The 22,572-nt window shown below is 35.5% G+C and overlaps 1 protein-coding gene across 1 annotated transcript in view; it reads right to left on the reverse strand.

Moving 5' to 3' along the window:
* The window catches only part of LOC133515609 (MOG interacting and ectopic P-granules protein 1-like), a 38,310-nt gene that overhangs the window by 9,752 nt on the left and 5,986 nt on the right, over positions 1-22,572 (reverse strand). Inside the window, exons 3-8 of the mRNA XM_061848183.1 lie at positions 9,213-10,287; positions 7,611-8,359; positions 7,238-7,462; positions 6,433-6,689; positions 6,112-6,232; positions 5,323-5,629 (exon numbers count right to left, since the gene is read on the reverse strand). Of these exons, the coding sequence (XP_061704167.1) occupies positions 5,327-5,629; positions 6,112-6,232; positions 6,433-6,689; positions 7,238-7,462; positions 7,611-8,359; positions 9,213-10,287 (2,730 nt within the window). The 3' untranslated portion in view covers positions 5,323-5,326. The remainder of the gene's footprint in view (positions 1-5,322; positions 5,630-6,111; positions 6,233-6,432; positions 6,690-7,237; positions 7,463-7,610; positions 8,360-9,212; positions 10,288-22,572) is intronic.

Consider the following 22,572-nt stretch of genomic DNA (forward strand, 5'->3'; position numbering starts at 1 on the left):
GTACGAATACATTTAGTTTCGAATTGCTCGATTTCATTTGTTTTCGCAGCAAATTTGACATATTTTTTCTTGACACCAGTCGAGTATAGGGAGCGTGCATGAACTGTAGGAGGCAGCACAGGAGCTGTCAGATTTTTGGCGCGAAGCGTAAATGTGATCCCAACTAGCAAAAGAGTCTCAGGTTGCGCACTTTATAAGACTGATGAGCTTATAGAGCTCTTATTATTGTTTTGGAACATATCATCACTCTTATATTAGTCTTAGACAAGCTAGTTCCGGCTTTAGTAAGGTCAGTCTTATTACCTAGTCTTATATATGTATATAAGAGCATTTTATAATACTATTATAAACCTCTTGCTCTTACAAGAACATTTACGAAGTCTCATTGAACTTGAGAGTGCCTGGTCTTATATCCCCTTTCTCTAAGTTCATTTGATTTTATATTAGACTTTATAAATGCTATTGTAAGAATGTAAGACTAATATCAACATAGTATAATACTATTATAAGCCTCTTGGTCCTACAATAACATTTACGAAGTCTTATTGAACTTGAGAGTGCCTGGTCTTATATCCCCTTTCTCTAAGTTCGATTGATTTTATATTAGACTTTATATATGCTATTGTAAGAATGTAAGACTAATATCAACATAGTATAATACTATTATAAGCCTCTTGGTCCTACAATAATATTTACGAAGTCTCATTGAACTTGAGAGTACCTAGTCTTATATCCCCATTCTCTAAGTTGATTTGATTTTATATTAGACTTTCTAAATGCTATTGTAAGAATGTAAGACTAATATCAACATAGCATAAGAACACTGTAAGTACGTACTTTTCTGATCTTATTTAAAGCTATAAACAAGCATAATAAGATCAACAGCAGCACTTTAGTAAGATATTAGAGTGATATAGGATAAAGATAGTTATATCACAAAAGACAAGATCAATATAAGATCGTTTGATCTTAAATCGATTTTGGGAACACTTGTAAGTATGATATTTAATTAATTTTTTTTTTGTAATTTAAAGTAAGAGTGTAATTTTAAATAGGTATGGATTACGACAACTGGAAAAAACGTTCGAGAAGTGATGGTTATCGGCGGAAAATTCAGAAGTACAAAAAAATCATAAGTAAATCAAATACATATACAGCTCCTGCCAAGACAAGGTAGTGTTGGTGAAAATATTAGTGAGGGTTCTGCTTGCATGAAAGATGTAGAGGTTGAGGACAAAGTTTCAGTATGTGAAATTAATGATTTTAGTGAAAAAGAATCTTCGACCGATGACGAAACAGATTATGAGAAAGATTTTGCCTTAAAAAGTGAATTACAAAAATGGGCGTTAAAATTTAATATCCCTCATGCAGCAGTAAATGGATTGCTAATTATTTTAAACAGAAGACTAAATAATGTTCTACCAAAGGACGCAAGGACACTGCTTAACACAAACAAAGAGATTGTGCAAATTAATGAGTTGTCTCCTGGAATGTATTGGCATAGTAGCTTAATAACAAGACTTGTATATTGTGTTTCTTCCCAAGGCCATGTTAAATGTTTTAACATGCGGAAGTCTTTCTTCATCAAGTAATGGTCTATATCCATAAATACAACCATTTTGCATCACCAATCTTGTCACTTAAATAAAAAAAACATTTAGTTTATTAGTATGTGTCAAGTGATCTAGTAAGGATAAACAAATGTGTTTAGGGTTTTAGTAAGTAAACCAAGGAACCCTAATTAATTCAACATGGCCATATCATTTGTATTCTGAATGCAGAATTTAGTGTAAATAATCTTATAATAGTCTAATAGTGCGCTTTAAAAATACATCTACAGCTATGGCTGACTATTAGTACAAATAAAGAAATAAAATAATTATAAACGGATACAAATACCATATTTGATCAGGCGCATGAAGTTTGAAGTGGAAAACAGGGTCTACTTTACAGTAAATAATATTTTCCCACGTGATTACATACCATAAAACATAAACACACACGATAATAACGAGCACGTTATTATATTTAAACATAATTCATAAACAGTTAGATAAATACTTACACTAACATATTTATGTCACGCTGCTGCATTTAATTTCACTCGTACACTTATACTTCACAAATAGAATGTTTCAACTCTCTGTGTGATCTTACAAAAAATCTAAATAAGCTTATTAAGGCTCATAAGATTCTAACGTTGGACCAATATAAGCCTATGTAGGCTTACAAGATACTTACGTAAAAGCGATATTAGCCTAAGGTAGCTTAAATAAGTTTTGGAAAGATTACTGTAAATGCAAGCAGCATTCAATTAGACTGATATTAGAACGATATCAAAATAAATACGCTTATAATTTGTGCCCAAATCCGGGCTTATACGATGCTATAAGATCAATATAAGAGCGAAAAAATTGTAGTCTTGAGACTATTCTAAGCGTGTTTTTGCTAGTTGGGATGTTTATTGTTCCGATGTAGCCCACAAGATGGCAGAACCTACTATGCATAAGAAAATACTTGACGTGTGAATGTGCCTGTTTATGGTTCCGATTCAGAGCACAAGATGGCAGACCCTCCAACGCGCACGGTCCCTATATGATGAGCATAGTGACAGGAGGCTAAATCGGACCAGAATAATGTAGGATCCATGGGTATTCAAATGAACAGGTGCTCGCTTTTGAAAACATTCCTTCTAGTAAATATCCGAAGTAAAGTTGCTGTTCACGAAAAACGGAAGTCTTTCATACCATATTGACATATAGCTTGTCAAACCAGCAGTTTTGTTTATCGCAGAAAATGTGATTATCGTTTTTAGGTATATTTGTACCTCTTACTGCGGTATAAAATTGCGGTCCGAGTAGGGTTTTGTAGTCAAATTTGACATACATTTCATGGTCCATGATCCATGATAGTATCATTTTATTTAAACTTTGGTCTTACAACTTCCAAACCTGAGTTTTGATAGAAGACTTTTTTGGTTTTGCTTTGTTTTGGTTGTTTATGTGTTACCAGCAACTTACGCTCTTTGGCACGCTAAACCATTGCTGTATAATTTTGCCTTTTTTTCGAGAACTCCAGATGGAAATCCCTTTTTTTGGGCAAATTGCTCGCATGTCTTCTGACAAAATTAGGACTTGAAAGGCCACGTTTTCTACCGCAGCCAGGCAAATCTTTTAAAATAAGATTCATGCTGAACCGTTTAATGATAAGTAAACCGTTTTAGACTAACTTCCTCAGTAGCATACTTTCTCATAATCATGTATACCCGATTCATTGCAGTTTGATCACAATTGAAAGTCGTTGATCTACGGCAGTCCCTTCATTTAGTAGCATTTATTATTTTTTCTTCTCTTGTATTGCAATATAACTATATACCTGATATATTGGTATACGAACACAAAATGTTGTCATTATTTTGTTTCCAAACTTGTAAACAAACCTGTTTCCATAATTAACGATACGGACCTTAGGCTAATAGATTACTATAATAACCAGGGCCCTAATACTTTTTCCAATTACAGATTGGTATTCATTAAAATAAGTCCTAAGGATTTATGTGATGACTCTAGCTTTGATTAAATAGTGCAGAATTCACTTAAATTCGCTGTGCATTAGTAATTATTCATACCAAATAGTCACCTAGTCTAGTCAAATAGTCTGGTGCAAACAACATGATTCCTTTCTGCCAAATATAATAATTTGCTAGCCTAGAAATATCTATGTCGTTGTCGCCAATATGTCATAATGTAGGTAATAAATAGGCTAGGAAAAAGGCCAGTTATCGCCAGTGCAGTGCGGATGATTTCAGGTTAGTCAGAAATTGTTGGATCATCAGTATCATCACTTTCGTACTTGCTAACAAGTCACAACATAATTTTTTAAATATTCGTCAGTTTTACTGATTTTTTAGACTGTTGTTTCTTATATCCATCAAAAAATAGCTCAAACACGCTAACACCAGTAGTTTTAGAAGCTAGCAAACAAAAACCTTACTTGAAAGCTTGTAAAGTAACTTAGCCAGTGTACAGCACACCATATAAAAGTGTACTTGTCGCTATGGGCACGGGCTAAACAAAGTCTAAGAGGGAGCATATAAGTAATAAGTTTTTATTTTAAGTATCTTAAGGCGCAGTGTAGGGCAAGGCATTCTCCATACAAACCTTGTGCAAGTTTTATTCGTTAGTTTTGGCACTATAGCATTTAATTTCATTTTTTGCTTGTATATATTGGATATACGCCGAACTTGATGTAGAAATTATTCTTTATTAAAAAAAAATACAAAAATACAAGAAAAAATAATAATAAAAATAATACATCAAGCCCTAGCAAACAGAAAAATAAGCATATTTACCAAAAATAATAACTGTAGCGCAAACACAAACGAAGAAAAACGCGCACAAAGTTTGTATGGAAAGGGCTTGCCCTACCCTTCGCCTTAACCTCATCAGTATGAGGTTGAGTCCAATTCAAATATATATAGTTCTAATGGATAAAGAAGTCTGTCAGGTTAAAGGTAATCACAAAAATCAACTTTCGCATATGCCACCACAGCAAAGTAACAGGTAATAGCTGTTCAATGAAGTTCGCAATCAACATAAACATTTCCTATACGGAACTGTAAATGCTTGTAAGCCTAATATCAGTTCACATACAAGGAACATACCAACTGCATTATATTTCAGTTAGAATATTGCCACGTGCGCAATATGTACAACCTGAAAATAACACGTTTAGGGTGTTTTAAAATCCGTCACTGTCTTTTTAATAAAAGTCTGTTAAGATCTTGCAATTCCTCAACTGGACCTAATTAAGGTGGTTCGTTTTCATACAAAAATCAATCGCTATTTATTAATTCATTACACAATATTTAAGACTACTCCACAAAAAATGAAAACTGAAAATTTGCAATAGTGGCGCCATCTAATGAGGTTTAAGCTTTGGGTAACCTAGTCGAACCACCTTAATGCAAGCCACTTGCAATAGTCCCATCAATACTTTCTTCGTAATAACATTCAATACTTTCGCCAAACAGCTTCATTAATATAAAACTAGATCTAATCCATGAGTGCCATATACATTTAAGCAAATATAGAGTATCAACGTTTTAGTCCGTTTTTTTAAAGTAACAATCAATAAGTTTACCTTGTGTCAAATATAAATGTCTAGGTAAAATGTAAAAAAAAAGCATTGACCTTAATCTCCGTAATTGGAAATAAAATCTAGGAAGCTCGTCTTTCCAAAAGGCCTTATTTAGATTTTTCAGTTAGGCGTGATCGTGATCAATGGCTAGATTTTTTTTTTCGTATGATATGGTGAAGTTACCTCATTATTTATCCTTCGCCGGCGTGGGGGTGGAGGCCTTGACCGGCTGCGGTATGATGGTTATCTCGTCGTTGATCTTGAGCGGCTTGAGCAGCGAGTCGTTGGGCTTGGCGGCGGGCGCGGTCGACTTGCTCTTGTCCATCACGCGCTTGGCCACCACGCTATGCGCCGAGTACACGTGGTTCTCGAACTGTTTGTACATTCCAAAGGTAGCTGTGCATACTGTGCACTTGTATGATAGATGCGCCGGCTTAAGCGTCAGATTATGATCTCTAGCTACATGGTTGAGCAACTTCCACTGATATACCTGCAAAGATAACGACCTAATTAGGACTACATTCAAGGGAGAGATAACAGGAGTCCTTATGCACATGAAGCAGAAAGCCCCTTTTCTGATGGATAGGTCCTTAGGATGTTATTCCACATGTCCAATTTTTTTGTCCAATGTGCATTGAGTTGCAAATACACATTGGACCAAGAAATTGGACAGGTGGAATACCATCCTAATGCTCATGAAGTATAAGGACCCTTCTCTGTGGAAAGCCACCATTGTTTATTAAATTGTTTTTTTTTTTCATGAGAAAGCGAAGCGAAGAGCGCGCGAGCCTGTTAATACATACAAACCCCACGTCCGCACACTCAGCGTACGTGGCTCTGCGAAATTGTACATACTCTTGTACTTTATCATTCAAAAAATCTTCGGAACTCGCTGACTAAACTAGTTAAACCCAAGTGTCCTAATTTAATAACACAATAGAAATAAAGTATTGAACAAGTCTGTACACTCACCCTGCCACAGACAGGACACCGGCCGGCGTCCTTGCCCTTGTTGGCTGCCTCCTGCATGGAGCTCGTCACGAGGCCGTGCGACCCCAGCAGATGCCGTTCTAGCCCTTGATCAGTGAAAAATCTGAAAACAACCATATGAACAGTTATTTAAAAGAACTATTTTTATAATTTGGTTGTGAATTTTGATTATAACTCTTCATACTACTATTTGCTTTGTTTAAAATAAAATAAAAAAACCGGTTTTCATCATATATCTGCTTGCGCGGAAAAAGAAAAGTAACCAACGAGCAATGATTGATTTATATATTAAGTAGTAATCACCTGAATTGACACTTTTGGCAATTGAGCGGCGGCCTATTGTATATCATTTTGGGGTGTATTTTGACTTTGTGTATCCACTGCATGTGGTTGCGGAGCTGCTCGAGGTCCTTGATGTAGCCGTCGCAGATCTCGCAGATGACGAACGTGCTCTTGGTGTGCGCGGGGGCGGGCGCTGGCTGCGGCTGCCGCGGCAGCGGCGTGATTGAGATCGATGGCTGGTGCATCGACTTGCCCACCATGGCGTTCTTGTTGTTATTCTGAAAGTAAGTTTTGTTGTCACGATTCATAATGACTAATTCTGGCGACCTACCTAGTTATTAACCTTTTGGAAATTGTTTTATCTATTTTTTTGATACTACAATGATATAAGCTTATAAGTAAATAGAATATATTTGTCATAGACACTGAACAGACATTCCGTAACATATATTTTCACTAAAATTAGGTGAGAAAGAGTAGTAAATTGCCGGGAGAATTGTGAGAATTAAATAGTAAAAAAAGTGAGTAGCATTTGGAACCAAAGGGCCTATCGCGAAAATACAGCTTTCGTTAGTTGCCTCTGCTCTTGCATTTTCATTACAGAGACAAATTGACGAAATAACTAAGTTGTGTTTGCAGTAGGTGGACCCTGAGTTTTGGAAACGTGTAAAATGGTTTAGACTCCCATCCTGTGTACCGGTATGACGATAAATTTAGAAAATTCAGCAACATCCACAGGTAAATTATGTAATTACTTTTAAAGCTCACTCATTCTAATTAAAGTTAAGACAATTCAGTAAATTTAGCTAAATAAAAAATGACGTACCAGAGCGGGCGTAGGTTGCCGCACCATGACGCCTCGAATCATGGTAGAACCGAGCATAGCTGGGCGTGGCTGCGCGGGTAGGGGCGCGCGACCCCGCGCCCGGAACGCCGCACCCGCGCCCATCACGTTCGCCATGTTCGGCGCGCGGACCATGTTGTTTCCGAGCTGCGGTCGACCGAAACCACCTTGATACGATCCCAACATGTTATTCCGTGCTCTTGTTATCTGAAACATTTTGAACGCGAAATAAAAACACGATATCATCAATGTGTCTTATATTACTATCAAAGATAATTAATGTCTTCTTCACATTTTCGACAAATAATTATTAAATACAATTATATAATAACAATAGTAAAAACATACAAAGTACCTTTGGTATTTTGGCTGGAGGTTCCCACTCAACGGGTGGCGCCAGATTTATTTCTGGCTTGAATTTCTTAGCACACGGGATGAGATGCCGGGCGAGCTTGCCTTTCCCGTTGTCCTCGAAGGGGCAGTTCGCGCACTGGTGGTAAGCTGGCGCTCGCTCTAACTTCCCCCGTGTATTATGCTCCGCTTCCATGTGGTAAAGAATATCATGAGGACTTCGAATTTCAAATGCACAGAAATTACATTTATACACGTTATTTTTCATATGAGGCGTTTCCAGGTGATGAGCCATTACTAACATGGATTCAGTTTTGAAACTACAAAATTCACATTTAATTTGAGGATATCGGTAAGGTGCATTGTTTTCTTTACTAAACTCCAGATTTTTCATGAGGGATGCTATAGAAGACTCGGTCGCTTTCGTGCTGTGACCGGCTTTCTTTTCCCTGTAAAGTTTTCGGTTTTGCTGTTTCAATAAATCATTTTGTACATATTCCTGCACAAAGTTCAGTCCAATATTTATGAAGAACTTCCCAAGCGAACAATCAAAATAATTGTCTGATTTTCCAGTGGTAACCTTATCTGTAATTAGTTCTGTTACGTCTTTAATTTCCTCTATAGAATCAGCTTTATCCTTAATAACAACAGTTTTATCTTCTTCGTCACTATTAATATCATCTTCTGAATCTGTGGAACTTTCACCATCCCATGATACATCATCTTCTTCTTCATTTTTACGACGTCTCCTTTCTGAAAATTTTAATTAACATTGGTTATACACAATTTTTATACTTTAGTAAATAAAAGTTCTGCACTACTTCTGTTGAGTGCCCATAATTATTCTATAATATCGAGTCTATGCATTTATTTCCAATTAGCTAAATGTCTTTTTTAAGAAGTTACTTTTGTAGCATAGGTTGTTTATGTATATTCCACTAAGCTTTTTCACGTTTCCATAGAGTATAAATAATTAATTCATTACGAACACCTTTATTAAATAATATGCAAGCTAATTTAACACAAAGTTTACTAAAACTTATGGAACTCAAATCAAATTTCGCTTGCGGGACTTTCTGCGAAAGGAATATATTTAAAGAGCTTATACACCTTCCTGTATTTAGTAACTGACGAGAGGAGAGACGCATTACATGAGATACGTTAAAGATATCTCGATGGATGGACTTCAAATAAAATGGCCCAAAAGTGACATCTCACTCTTAGGCCATTTTATTTGAAGTTGTAGACTACCTTTGTTTTCAAAGTTGGAAATTGCTTTTTCTACTTATAGAGCTTGTTTCGGCTCTTTCGATCCTAATAGGAGAAAAAAAGTTTAAATAAAATGGCCCTCCACTTATTGCTGCATTTATTGGCCCTGTCGTCAGTTACTTAATTCAGGAAGATGTTTCAAACTCTTGAAAAGTACACTATTTAGCAGAAATTATATTAAAGAATATTTTACAAAAGGAACGGTCAGGTAAGGGCATTCAGGTCTGCAAAGGTTTCGGGACTGACTAGTTTTTTAGTTAGTTATAACCAGAGTTCTATACCAAATTCCACAATAAAAACAAGTTATATAAGTAAGTCAACAACAGTAAGGTTCTACCTTTTTTCTCTGCCTTTTTCTTTTTCTTTTCGTCTTCGTCAGCGTCATCCTTGGCGGTGTCCTGTTCCTTCTCCTGTTCTTCCTCGGAGTCTTCCACTTCTTCACCTCGCTCCCGTTTTTCTTTTTTCTCTTGCTCTCGTTTCTCTTTCTCCAGTTTTTCTTTTTCTACTCTTTCTTGTTCTTCTTTGGCTCTTTGTTCTTCTAATTCTTTACCTAATATGTCTACAAATTCTCTAAATGGCTTTATGGAAGGTTTTTCATACACGTAAGGTACGATAAACGAGGGTGCTTCTACGACGAACATGTCGTCAGTTAAAGAAGGCAGTATGTTCGGTTGCGCAGTCTGAGTTGCATTTTGGGAAGTAGCAGTGTTATTGCTGCTAGCCGTTTTACTACTCACTGGGGTAACGGTCGTGCCACGGGCTACAATACTTTGATATAAATTCTCGGCCGTCATAGACGTTACGGACGACTTCGGGGGCGCTGGCGTCGAACTCTTACCAGAAATAATTGAATTGGTGTCTATAATAACAACTGTGGGTTCCTTTTTCTGATTATTAATAGTCATCTTAGATTGCTTCGCTGCCATCGCAACTAAGGCCTTAGTATCGTTTACGACTATAGGCTTGGATTTACGAGTTAATGGATCTTCCATCGCTACCTCTTCAATATCAGATCCGTCACCCCCATTTTCCATTTCCTCGTCAATGTAAATTTTTCTTTTAATTGCTCTATTGCTGCGTCGCAGCTGTACTCTATTCTCACTAACACTTGAACTGGACTTTTCATCATTAGTCATGACACAATCGTCATTATCATTATCACTTATAATCTCGTGAATCTCAGCGGTTGCGGAATCGCGGGAGTTGCCATTCTGGTTGTCAGGTCCATTGTCGTTTTCTAAGATGATTATTTCGCTGCTGTTATTTCTTTGACTCTCTTGTGACGTGTCATCGCCGCGATCGGGCTCGGAGTCTGAATTAATACTGACAGTGTCCTCAGCTCTTGGCACGGCAGACAACTCTGATCCTTCTTCAGATGAATCTTCTTCAGAGTCAATCTCTTCGTCAGATTCCTTAAAATGAATGAAAACATACAGTGGATGACAGTGCATTACGACGGCAATTTGTAAATTTATATCGTCATTAATTGGATGTAGCCATATCAAAGATCAATCAAGAGCACTCACTTCGAAAAACGTTGATAAATAGTTGCAAAGTGTAGCAATAACAAAATGAATTAAAATATATCTAAGAACAGTCCTTTTTATGAGGTTCAGTTTATCAGCACACGGTATGAGATAGTATGGTATAGTTAATAATTTAAAAGATTTTGGACAGATATACACTCAAATTTCATGATTTTAAATTAAAAGCCTTTATAAATTGTCGATTACAACCTCGTCTATCTCCATAATTAATTAATTATTGATCTTAGAGGAAAATTTTAGATGACAAAAGAGACTTATTTAACATTTCCAAGGTTGGGATAAAAATATCACACTGAATTTGTTTGTCTCAGAAAAAAACGGCCTAAAAAAATATAAATTTCTGTACAACTTGTATCATGGCCATTTAGAACTTAAATCTTATTTTACGCAGCTCTATTTATTCATTGTGAAAAACTACAACGGAAATCTTTTTCTTAGTAAAATTATTTTATTCATATTTTACTTGGGCGAAGTTGTGCACCCACTGGTGAAGTTAGTGATCCCTAAGGTATCTCTATTAAAACGATCTCGTTTTGTCAACCCTTATTTTTAATTGATTCCAAAATTAATGTATTTATTATTCATAAAGATTAAAGATAAATAGTTGTCAAATGCAATACTAAGTAATCTATTTAACTATTTTTTGTAAACTGTACACAACTATAGGTAAAAAACTTAAGTCACCTGTTGTATGTAGTTGTGACGTGTTCGAATAGACATTTGTTTTGTTTGTGTGTGTCTTTTAAACATGTATTATCTATTCGAACACGTCACAACTACATACAACAGGTGACTTACTTAAGTTTTTTACCTGTACATGCAAGAGGGGCTTCAGCTAACTTTATTATTATAATTGTCCCATGAAACAAATAAACAAATAAATATATAAAAAAAAATATTTTATTATCCTCAAAGAAAATTTGTAATCGAGGTGGATTGTCAAAGAAAACTTTGTAGCCACAGTAAAATTACTGCCATCTTTCGACACATCATTAAAACTTTTAGAAGCCATTTGACTTTGATCGCTCGAAACGTTGCCGCCATAACCTTTGGCCTATGCTCTGTTAGATAGCACCACTTTTGGTTATTTAACAAATTTAAGACAGTAATAGTATCAGTGACAGAATAAGGATAAAAGTCAAATGGCGTTCTAAAAGTTTTAATCATATGTCGAAAGATGGCAGTATATTTACTGTGATTACAATGTTTTCTTTGATTATCCACCTCTATTCCAAATTATCTTTGTTACCCTGCAATTATGTCGAAATCTAATCGAAGGTCCCACTTTGTCGCTTACTATAAGGACGAGATTTGCTTGTATCTTTATAAGAATAACCTGTCAAAGCGTCCTTATCGCAAGCGACAAAGTGGAACTTTTTGCTAGGAAACGACACAATTATTGACTGTAAGGTGTGTACCGAATTACTAACCGGTACACCCCACCGGATAGGGTCAGTCATACTAACTGTACATATAGTATCTCTGACCCTAGTTTCGTTCAAAAATAAGTGTTCGAGCGTAACTGGTTTCGTATAAGAACAAAAGTAGTTTTCGATCGCAACCGGTTTCGTTCAATACCGAAAAAGTTTTCGATCACATCTGGTTACGAAGCTCCGGTTACATACTCGGCCGAAGGGGTTTTAAAAGCAGCAGGTGATAGGCTGATGCAGGCAAATATGTATAAAAAAACAGTTCCGTAATAAGCTGCATCTGAATGCGCTAGGAAGAAGCTGCGTATTATCAGATTATCACTCCTACAGAACACAATTAAAAACAAACTGATAATTATCTAAATTAAATATAGCTTTTTATTGTACTCATTATAAAAATCATAGTTTTTGCAATAGTTTTGTACATGTGAAATTTGCTCATGCGAAGTTATATATTGGTAATCTACTCACAATACCCTTCAGTTTGATACCGCACATGGTATAATTAAAAGAAAAAAAATCTATTGCCGTATTTATGACGTCACAGTAACTACCCCCACCATTCTCGCGCTTGTCATCTATGTATTTGTGTTCAGGATATCAAACTTAATGCATAATGACATGAGCGAAAATCGATTTCCAGAAGACTTCTAGACAAAATACCGACTTACTGAAACGCTTGTCAGCCATAACCCTTCTTTGAAATTTAAGTATGTATGTATAAGTCATACGATGTATGAGGGGTTAACTCTTAAATCGCAAAAAACCCTTACCTCAAAAAAGTTATAATCAATAGGTTTTAACGCTTATGCTTAATATTATTAAGCTTAAATAAATAAGTTTTCGCAAGGCTCACTTGAATCTTTATTATACAGAGTCATGCTAATATTTCTGTCCCTCCTTTAACTGTACGTAACATTTATAAAATACAAGTTATTAAATAAAGTTTTACATATCAAGCAGAGAAACTAATTACAATCAAAAAATGCCTAATGATTTTGTAATATTGTAAACCCCTGAGTCAAGTCAATATATGTTGTGAACAAGCGAACAAGATTTATGTAACGAATTAATGTATTTAATTAAATCTTAGTTTGCCGAGAGCATGTAAGTTGCCTCAAAAACGTTTGAAATTTGATCCTTATTCAGGCTTGGAGTAGGATTTTCGTGTGTTGTGGTGTTGCAAAATGGTTAAACCCAAGCGCGTAACACGGAAGTTTGTAATACTAGGACAGATGTATTCACTACAGTGAAACACTTTTTCGCACATACGAGGTTCAATTACGCTTTTATCTTGGTCTCCTCACAAAACCATAAAATAGACAGGGATTATAGTGGTGCAGCATTTTGTTAACTACATCTGTCTGTCGCTTCTTTAGATCTGTATTCAAACAAAAAGTCCATTAAAGATCGTACAAATATTTATTACCACAACTAGAATGTCACATTTCAGCAAAGAATGGTACGTGTTTTAGGGACAATTCGCTTGCTCCTTAATAGGCAGATATTGAAGCGAGGGACAACAACATCAAGTCATCATTAAGCATTTTACATATCAACAAACCAATTTGTCAGTAAAAAAGAACAAATAAAACTATACTCGTCGTTTTCTTTTGGGTGCCAGTACTAGTGTAAGACAAAGATAATATGATTCTCTCTGTCTATGTTTGAAATGAGATAGTCTATTGACAAACTATATATACAATATTAGTCCCTCTATTACGAATGTAAAATTAAATAACTTTGAAATCATGGTCTTCTAGGGACACTTAACTTTGGGACAGAATTTATGGCAAGACTACAGGTAGGTATAAATGGGTTTTTATCTATGCATGGAGTAAGTTATCTAAGCTTAATACCTATTTCTCTATGATATTGGTTTGAAACTATGCCTTTCTAAATTATAAGTTCGTTAAAGTCTCAGACGAAATGAAAAGAATTAATAATACTATCTCAAACAATAATAAGGTCACTTCAGTTCAATAACACCACTACACGAAAAAATAACAGTATATTTTACTTCAATCTCATATTTCGTCAATGTTTCAAGTTTGCAATTCATTGTAAACATCAACATACGACATAATTGAGCCCAAATGCATTATCAAAAAAAAAATATTAATCATCAATTTTATTTTAATGTCAGTGCGTTCCGTCGCGACATAAACTGGTGCGAGAGGGAGGTACGGGAATGGCAATCAAGTTTGTATTATATTTTAAAAATCTGAATGTCCCCCGGCGTCTACAGGTTTTAAATTTGACACTATAGCGCGGAGCGAGAGTGAGTGCAACCGAACAGGCCCGTTAGTCACAATACTAACCTATCTCTTCACCACAGGAGGGCCAATGTAAGTGTGGCCCCAATTGCGCATATCTGTCAAATACTTAGGGATCATATTATATTGTAGCCGGTTTTACAGCCCAGGTTACTTTGAAAACAGACCGCAAACTCGACTGCTGTCTCGCATCGCACAACTAAATAGGCACGTTGGCTTTGGACCGTGCTGTGCGTATGGTTATTCCGTTTTACCGCACCGTACCGTTTTATACAGGAGACAAGTAATATTCAGACTTGGATTTTTTGTAGCGAATGTTGCTTTGACGTCCAACTAACTATTTTTGGACACCATTTTTTTTTTTACATCGTAAGTGGCGTCTTTGTTTTTTGACTACCTTTAGGACACATGTTACTTTATTTTCGACTGCCGACTACGCCAGCATGCTGGTAATACTGCGCCCTATATCAATGCCAAATATGACACCAAGTATTTGAAATGTGATCCTCAATCACATATTTTAAAATAGAATGAGATAGACCCATCCCTGTTTAATGAATACAGTTAAAAAAAGACGGGTAGTGTATCTCGCGGACGAGATAATGTCGCGACGCTCTTGTGCTAAGCCTACAGTGTAACCTCCGATTACGTGTAAGGCACCTATTAATGTAAGAATGTCACCATTGCTGCCTTAAAATAAGGCTAAACTGACAAGGTGCCATTTGTGGGTTGAGGTGTTTCATTACCTAGAAAATTTAAAACAAACATCGTTATAATCAAAACAAAAGGTTTGCCTTATGGTTATGTGAAATTTTAAAGTGTTTTAAAGCGTTTTTAACTTTTTAGCTGACTGTCAAAAAGGGTCAGGGTCGGGGCCTTAGCCTCGTAGGTTCGTGTTCTGTCCGTCAATTTCAGTTTATATTATAACCGGACTAACCGGAACTCTATTTTCAATTCCTTCTGTTTGTAATATTAGTTGTGCATTGTTGAGAAATACAATTTTCGTCAGTCGCGTGACCAGAGGCATCTAGTGTCAAGTAGCGGTACTGACAATTCCACTCGATGTCGACCACGAAAATAATAAGGATTTTAGTAACAAAACTGATGTAAGGATTGAGTGATGGACCACTTGTACACTCTGCGACGAAGATCGTCTTATAGAAAATATATTTTTTCCCGAATGACATGGGTTTAAATGTAAAGTTTTGATTGGAAATAATAGGCAAGATACTAAATTACAATTATAGTACGCAATTGTATTATTTTCGTAGGGGTTTTCGTTCTTATAAGAATTTCCGCAAGTTAATCAAAAAGCCGATTTGCATGTTTTTTTTTACTTCCAATGTTATTTAAGTAAAGGTTAATTTTGAAACAATGTCAAGTAATGCAAAAGAATTATATAAATAGATCTAATATAATTGATCTAAAGTTATAGTTCTACCCTTATCTTCATGTTCTTATTGACTTCTATTATATTGCACACAACTGTACATAATTGGGAACGAGATTTGATACACATTATCGATCGGAATTAAATTTCTTTATTTCGTCAAAATACTTACAATAATTTTAATTTATTACACTAAAGTAAGGCTCTTCAGAAGCTCATATCATATCCATAATTTACTATCTTTATCATTATAAACCGATTACGCAAAGCACAACTACGAAAATATATGAAAATCCGTCCCGAGCCATCGCGAGCCGATGTTGCGCAATCGTTGGTCAAAGACCCTAAGCCTCAAAACTCACAACCTACTTTCGACGTTGGCTAAATACGGACTCTGAGATTACTGTGTACTGCACTGTACGGTCAAGGAATTTAATTTCAGTACCATTTCGTACCTGGTCAGTGACAATATTAGTATTATATATGGAATAATATTTACAACATCAATAAATTGCTCTGATAATTAGATTAAGATAATTATATGTAATACTGTCTTACTATTCATAAGTGCTTGTTGCTAGGCCTACATGAATAAAGTATATTTGAATTGAATTGAATTAACAGGTGATAACAAAAAAATGAGAATGATTTTCTGTAGACTTAAAACAAAACTATCTACATAAACAAAAAATGCTGCTAATAAAGTTGTCGCTAGTTCTTTAAAGATTCTTGAATTTCAAATATCTTTTGTTGCAATGGAGCGAAATAAGAAGCTCTGCGAAAACGTGTTGTACATTTTAAAAATTCTAACTTAAACATGGGAAAAGGGACACAGTGGGTTATTTTAGTACAGAAAATGTACCAGTTTCTACTATATATAGAATTCTTGCATCCTTGACTATAAATCGCAAAAGTGGTAGTGGCTGGCCAGCGAAGATAATAACCAAGGCAAGCCTGAATTGAATCCAAAGCACTTTTAATTACATGAATTCCATGAGCCAACGAGATGCCGCCAAAATTATTAAATGAAGTTTAAGATCATTACAAAAGATAGGTCTGGAATGCTGCAAGAAAATAAGAGCCCCGGAATACACTGATCAGTAAAAATCGACCATTATGTCTCAGTGTCGCTATAGATGAATGGAAATTACAAAGGGAAATCATTCAGTTTGGATGATGAAAGTTATTTTCCTTTTAGCAAAACTGATATACCTGGAAATGGTTGATACTACACTAGCATTAATTTATTTATATTATGGACAAGTTTAAGCCAGTGAACGGAAATATAACATGGAAGCATTCTGTCCGCTGAATTATAGTCCAACGTAAACTACCCTAAGGTGGGCGGGACTTACAAACTACTCGATTGGTAACTTCAGTTCGACCGAGATGACAGTCACTGATAGATGACTAAATCGGTTTATAAAAACAACGTTTTTTGATAATTAAAAATGTTTTAATGTGTCGTGAAGTGTTGCAGAAGTTATTCTGGTCATTTCAAGGACAGTGGAATCACTTTACACGTGTAAATAACTTCAGTAAAATTTGGAATAAATATGACGACTTTTTTTTCTATACTACCGTGCGAAGCTAAAACGTAACCGCATACGACTTTCATAGCAACATACGACTTTTTAGATTACGAGGATAATAGGGATGATGTTATGCTAAATGAAGTACACTATTTTATTAACTTATATTTGATGTAGATATTATCTATGTTGGATTTGTGTTATCAGTGGATTTGCTTGTTTTATAAATTTTAAACCAATGGATAATATTGTGATTAATATTGTCAATAATAAACAGTTTTTGGCCTGTAATGGTTATAAAGTTTCAAAACTGGTTTTGGCAGCACATGTTCATTGAAAACTCGTTCAATTGACTGAATACACTTCAATACAGTGGCGGGGCAAGACCAAAATTTTATGAGGACAAGGTACATACAGCGAGGCCCTCTGGTGGCGCAAGAAATAACGAACATTTTTACGTTGTGTCCGAGATATAGGAACTTATTTGAGGCGCGAGGCCCCACGGACCGCGAGGCCGTAGGCCCACGTCGCCCACGCCTAATGCCGCCTCTGCTTAAATAAAATTTAGATATCGATATCTAAATTATTTGGAAGGTAAAATTTATAAAATGAGCGCTTGCCTTGAAAACTTGTCAACACTAGATGGCAACTTGTGTCACGCACGCACGGTCCCAATACCTATGTCCATTCCTATACCTTTATCTTTCAACACTTTTATACTTAAATTTATCAGTTCGTTAAATTGTTTGTTACGGCCGCTCTGTGACAACCAAGCCGTGAGATAACCATACCCGGTCTCTTGTATATAGATATGTTTTACCTGTCACTGTTTCTATGAATTAGTTTAATAAATACACACATTATCTGAAAATGTTGATCATTTAAATCCACCCTCTACTGTAACATATGTATATACTCGTATATCCCTGTATTGTATGGCTAAGACTTTTTGTCAAATCTTTCTTCCGTTGTGCATTTTCACTTGTAGTTACCCAGAAATCTTCCCTCCGTCTTACATTTACACAGCGCAAAAATATTTCCGTTGAAACTGAAAGTAGGGATGAGCTTTTATTGTCAGAGTGACAATTTGTCACTCCGCCTGTTCAAATATTAGGTCTGGTTCAAATATTTCGCTGGTTGTACCTGAATGTGACTACGCAAGTACGCACTGTCATACTTATCTTTTAATCTGCACAAAATTATTATACGTGGATTATTTGACTGGCTCTTCAACCTATTATGGCATAAACCTATCCTATCTATAAAATATGAACCACAGACTCTAAGCTGCCAGTACGTACAGCAAGAAGGTTATTAGCGGATTAATGTCGCTAATTAGTAGTTATTGACATTATATGCATTTCATCTACACTTAGCTGTGTACATTAGTGTAATATATCGGTTACCAGTTTTGATTACAGGCTCTGTAAACGTATCGTCTTATTTACATGTAGGCGTAATTGTGTATGTGTGATAATGATAACTGCCCCGAAAATTTGAACGGTAATGTTCTCAAACGCGGGTTCCTTGTTTTATTTCCGTTCACTGGTTTGAGCTGACATACAATACTATTCTTGGACTCCAATAACATACCATTTGTATGTAAGAAAGTCCGAAATCCCACAAACCTTTCACAATGTCAGCTGATTGATAGTTTTTTTGGCTGTTTGAGTAGTCGAGTGTATAAAAATAATTGGAGAGCGGTGAATTGTGCCCAGCTAATAAAAATGACTAAGACTTGTTTTCCGAAAATGGACAAAACGGTGTCTAAAGGTCAGGACGACAAAAATCTGATCACGGGTCCTATTCTAACAAACGTTATTCTAAATATTTATCATGAATATATTGCCTAATAATAACAAAGTATCGTAAATAGTTATTTGAGTATCTTTCACAGCTCTAAAATAACTCTCGTGTTTTGTTATCACCCGTAAGTACGAGGTCCCTATCGACTTTCATATTGATTGACACTGTGACCAGGTACGAAATGGTATGTACGGAAATTAAATTCTTTAACTGTACAAGTATACACTGGTATTAAACTAATTTGACGTATGCGACCTACTTTTAAAGTTAAATTAATAGCACAATCGGATTAGGACCAACCTCGAAATCTCTGGAACAGTCATGAAAATTGGTATGTATACAAATTAAAGGCCCCTTTTTCTTGCCCACACCATTTGACATTTGGGGATCTCGAGGAATCGCAGCCATCTTGGAAAATGTGTACCATCCAGGAGAAATTCGCGTTTTACTCTAAATCTACATTATTTATGAAAATATAGTGTAAGGCAACATTAAAGCTTACTAAATTCTACACAAAAAAGCCCTCGATATCTTTGTGGAAAAAATACATCTTGTTATAAAAAATACTTGCAGAATCTAAGTTTAACGCTTAGACACTTTCAAGGGACATTCTATTAATAGGAAACTCGGAGGAATATGAATTCCACTTTTAACTATACTTTTGTACGTGATCTACCCCAATATTAACAATTTACTCGACTGCGACTTAACCAGAATGTAGGGTTATGGGTTTAAGTACTGATGATTCAGTACACCCTGTAGCTTAGGATACTGGACGGTTTTTATTAGTGACGTAGACGGTAGATTCCTCTTACCCTTCACAACTTGTTTACACTTGATTTATTACAGAAAAATTAAAATTAAACAAACCGCGTAGGACTCCGAATATTAAACCATATTTTTTTCTTCTTGCGCCTAAACTATTAAGCGGATTTCAATAAAATAGACATCAGTAGATCCATAATTAGTACACGAGTGCTATGCAATACAAAGTTACTAAAATTAACGATAGAAAAAAGTTTAGGACTAAATAATGTGATTGCAAAAACTGATTTTAGGTGTCAAATGGGGTACAAAAAATACAATTTTTGGGATCCCGGTTTGCGTGTCTTAAAATTTGAGCTTCGGGAACCACGGGGATCAGACAGCATAGGATTGTATGCGACTTATTTGTTTTTTATTTTTTTCTCTGTAGCTATGGATTTAATATTAATATTGTGACTTTATAGCGATTGTGCTATAAGGTTAAGGTTCTATTCCATGTAAAAAAGGATATAATGCATGAATTGCAATATTGCAAAAATGTATCACTCTAGTACTTTGTAGCTGCTAATAGAAGATGTAATACAAATTAAAATCAATATCACTTTATTTCATATGTACTGTACTATAAAAGCGAACTATCACAATCATAAATATTGATGTAATGAAATTATTTAAAAGTTTACATTATTATTTATTGTTCATTACTTAATATATGTGTAGTAAAAGTAATGTATTAATAAATAGGAGCAAAACAGTTCGTGCCAACATCAAAAATCGATGGCTATGTCTTCGTCTCTATTGCTCGACTAAACAGGAGCGACAGAGAGGCAAACATTGATTTTTTAGATGTTCGCGGCAAAGTTCAATAATCCTAACAAAGCAGTTACGATATCCTTCTTTATAGTTTGTTGACGAATAATTATGTACTACGTTGAGTTGGGGTGTAGCAAAGAGTACGAAGGAGTTTTGAGGGTGTTTATTTTGTCGTAGTCTATACAACAAAATCATAAAATAAAAACATATGTCGTATTGAAATCCTGCGTACCCTTTGCTCATTGCTGCACCTCAATATATTATATTTGCCGGATAATGGTCAAATTGTATAATGAGAGTTTTGGAAAAAAGTTGCAGCACATTATGTGGATTTATCATTTTATTTCGTAATACTTTTTAGCAGTGCATTTTTATAGTAATATGTAGAAATCGCTTATGTCAAAAAATTTATTGTTGCCCGGACTTTTGACATTTGCAGCAGTCATGCAGTCGGCATTAATGTCGCACTGTAATTAATGCGGTACTGCCGCATTAGTGCAGCTGCTCACTACACCCCGCTCGCTTATTTGAAAAAAGCCCGCTACACAGCCTCGCTACGCATCCTCGTTCTCACCGCTCAGCTCCCTCGCACATCTCAGGTGGAAACGCAGCCTAATTCACTCTCCCACTGTGGCTCGGAAACATTCCTCTGAGGACGAATATTCTCGTGAATCTCGAGATACATTGACAGTAGGTATTCTCTTTCATCCTACCCCCATGTCAAAGCAACTTTTAAGAGATAAGCTAGGCTTAGGACTTTTGGTAGCATACCGTGGTTCTAGAATCCATGGAGTCGAAAAACATTTTTTTTCAAAGTCAAAGTAAATATTACATGTAAGTAAGTAAGTAAGTAAGTAAATATTCTTTATTGCACCACAAAGAAGACAAATTTAAAAAAACAGATTTACAATGTAAAGAAAGGTAGCAACAGGCGGTCTTATCGCTGTAAGTGTATTTGTGTACGTGCGGCGAGACAACATGCCAAGTACTCGAACTTGAAACCGGTTTACGATTTTTTCACTCTTGCTTTCGAGTCACCCGGGCCTTGGCAAAGGGTTTTGTGAGGGACCTGGGTGTAGCGCTTGCGGGATAGGGGTTGCGATCCTAGGTCTGGTTCGCACCTGGTCCAACGTATATCCATGCCGCTGGTGTTATGGGGACATTTGTGCCGGGTACTCACCAGATTAGGATATAGGTTTTCTCTTTATTATTATTATTGTACAATTTTTTTTTATTAGTTTTGATGATGCGTGTTGCAGATGACTTACGTGTTAATAGACATTCTGTTTTGACGAAACCTGAGATTGATGAGGTTTCTGTAATGTGACGAAGCCTGGGCTGTGAATCTGATGGTATGCTATTTTTGATTTAAATAAATAATTACTTTTTATGTAAAAATTAAGTTATTGCTGGTAAACTAAATAAACGGTTGGGGTATGGGGTAGGGGTCGGTTTTGGGAAAGAACATCTTTGATGAAACATTTTTTTTTCTCTTTTAACATCGCAAAAAATGTGTTTAAATGAGTATGTTAAGTTCACTTATGTTCTCCGACCAATATTTACCGAGATATACTGAAGAACCCCAATATATTTTTAAATATATATCGAAGAAAAAAGTGTATCTAACAAAACACACTTATTTAAACACATTCTTTACGATGCTAAAAGGAAAAAAAAAACATCAAATATTTTATGTTCCAAAAACGACCCCCTACCATACCCCAATCGTTTAACCTGTTTACAAGCATTTACGTAATTTTTATTAATATAAATACATATAATATTTTCTTTGACTTTGAAAAAAAATTGCTACTCCATGTATTTTAGAAATATGCTACCGTAAGTCCTAAGCCTAGAGATAACTTGCTGGTATGAAGAAATAAGTGAAATAACTTGAGTAGGGGTTTTAGACTTATGAATTTAAATTACGTTGCGCTACCATTCGCAGCCCGCGCGACAACTGCAATTCTGACTATAATTTGGAAACAAGAATTGGTCCTCAATAAGGATTCCTTTTACAAATTTTCATAATTTTGATATTATTAAATATATGATTCATATTAGTATTATATAATAATAGTATAAGGTAAGAAATTGTGTACTCGACTTTGTTTGGAAAATAAAGTAACAGTTACCTT

This window comes from Cydia pomonella, chromosome 1 (genome assembly GCF_033807575.1).
Source record: "Cydia pomonella isolate Wapato2018A chromosome 1, ilCydPomo1, whole genome shotgun sequence".
In the NCBI taxonomy this organism is placed as follows: domain Eukaryota; kingdom Metazoa; phylum Arthropoda; class Insecta; order Lepidoptera; family Tortricidae; genus Cydia; species Cydia pomonella.